This window comes from Fopius arisanus, unplaced genomic scaffold (genome assembly GCF_000806365.1).
Source record: "Fopius arisanus strain USDA-PBARC FA_bdor unplaced genomic scaffold, ASM80636v1 scaffold00129, whole genome shotgun sequence".
NCBI classification, from domain to species: domain Eukaryota; kingdom Metazoa; phylum Arthropoda; class Insecta; order Hymenoptera; family Braconidae; genus Fopius; species Fopius arisanus.
Window position 1 is genome coordinate 153143 of NW_011887868.1, and position 1687 is coordinate 154829.

The window sequence follows — 1687 nt, forward strand, 5'->3', positions numbered from 1 at the left end:
AATGGAGTGAAGATGAGATTTGAGAATATTAAAAAATCACCAAATGATAATTGTGTCTACAGAGGATTAATCCTCAATAATGACATGAAAGTTCTGTTGATAAGTGATTCAACCACCGATAGAAGTGCAGCGTGTTTGGATGTTAATGTTGGATTCATGAGCGATCCGGCAGAATTACCAGGTCTTGCTCATTTGTGTATGCACATGCTCATGCTCGATACCGAGAAGTATCCAAATGACAATGAATTCTACTCTTATGTAACTGAGCATGGAGGATATGTAAATACCACTACACTGTTTGATAGTACAATGTTTTACTTCGATATTGTGTCAAACAAATTAGAAGAGGCTCTCGATAAATTTTCGCAAAGTTTTCATAAGCCGTTGTTAGCAGAGTCCATGATAGCTCCCGTGATTGATGCCATTAACTCCGAGCACAATAGCGCTGACTATCTCGAGAAGATTAATCAATTGGACAGATCCTCAGCTGATCCTCAACATCCTTTTTCCAAATTTGGAACTGGTAATAGAGAAACTCTTTATGTGAATCCGAAAAAAAATGGAATCAATGTTCGAGATGAATTACTCAAGTTTCATGGAACCTGGTATTCGGCTAATATCATGGCTCTTAGTGTTCTCGGAAAAGGTAAATATAACTGTTTTTTTTTTAATTTCTGCCCCCTCTTCCTGCCAAACTCCCCTTGAACCGCTTGATTCATTCCATTTTACCGGCATTCCATTTTATCCTGTGTCCCGTTTTGTTTTTTCATTTCATCACTATTTAATGGCTTCTCATGCGGTTTTTCGAATTTTCCGGCAAAACACAGAAACTTTATATTTTTTCCCAATTTCATCGTTAGTTTGCAAAAAAAAATAATTTTGAAAACGTCCATTTGGGTTCAATGATTGTGAAATATGATGACTGAAAAATAAAGTAAGTTAACTCAAATCATCAATCGATTTTTCGCAAATATCTCTAAAATTATAGAAAACTTTTTTGGAATATTTTTTTTCATAGTTCTCCATTAACTCTATACAACAGATTCTGACAACATCTAACGCAGAAATATGTTTTCCCTTTCGTTGAATCAATCGACTAATCGAAATCATTAATCTCAATGATTTTTCAATAGAGAGTTTAAACGATCTAGAGAAGATGATAGTGAAGATGTTCGCTAAAGTGCAGAATAAAAGAGTCAAGGCCCTGGAGTGCCTACATCATCCATTCAATAAGAATCATTATGGGCATAAATGGTTCATAGTTCCAATGGCCGACATAAGACTGTTGAAAGTGTTTTTCCCACTTCCGAAGTTACAAGAGCACTATAAAGCTGATGTAAGTCCAAAAATTCCCTCGAAAATATTCCTCCAAATGATTAATGACTTAAATTATCGAAATGCTTAATTTAATAGCGAAGTGTTAAACTAGGATAAGTGTATTTTTTCAAAGCCAGTTTTTAGCGAATAACTTGCTAGCGAAGGAACATATCGAGCCTTTCGTAAAAACATTTTTTATCGAAAACGACGGGAGCTGCAAGAAAGATATTTCTGAAAATATCATTATCTTCTTTCTATTTTCAAAAATTGGGTAAAAGTTGGTCTTGAAAAAATTCACTTATCCCAGTTTAGATTTATTAACGATATTATTCGATTTTTATTCTCGTATTAATAATGAATATTGGTTTGT

General features: G+C 34.1%; 1 protein-coding gene across 1 annotated transcript in view; it reads left to right on the top strand.

The window, feature by feature from the left end:
* Positions 1–7: 7 nt before the first annotated feature.
* The window catches only part of LOC105271955 (insulin-degrading enzyme-like), a 12174-nt gene continuing 10494 nt past the window's right edge, over positions 8–1687 (top strand). Inside the window, exons 1-2 of the mRNA XM_011313789.1 lie at positions 8–646; positions 1134–1336. Of these exons, the coding sequence (XP_011312091.1) occupies positions 13–646; positions 1134–1336 (837 nt within the window). The 5' untranslated portion in view covers positions 8–12. The remainder of the gene's footprint in view (positions 647–1133; positions 1337–1687) is intronic.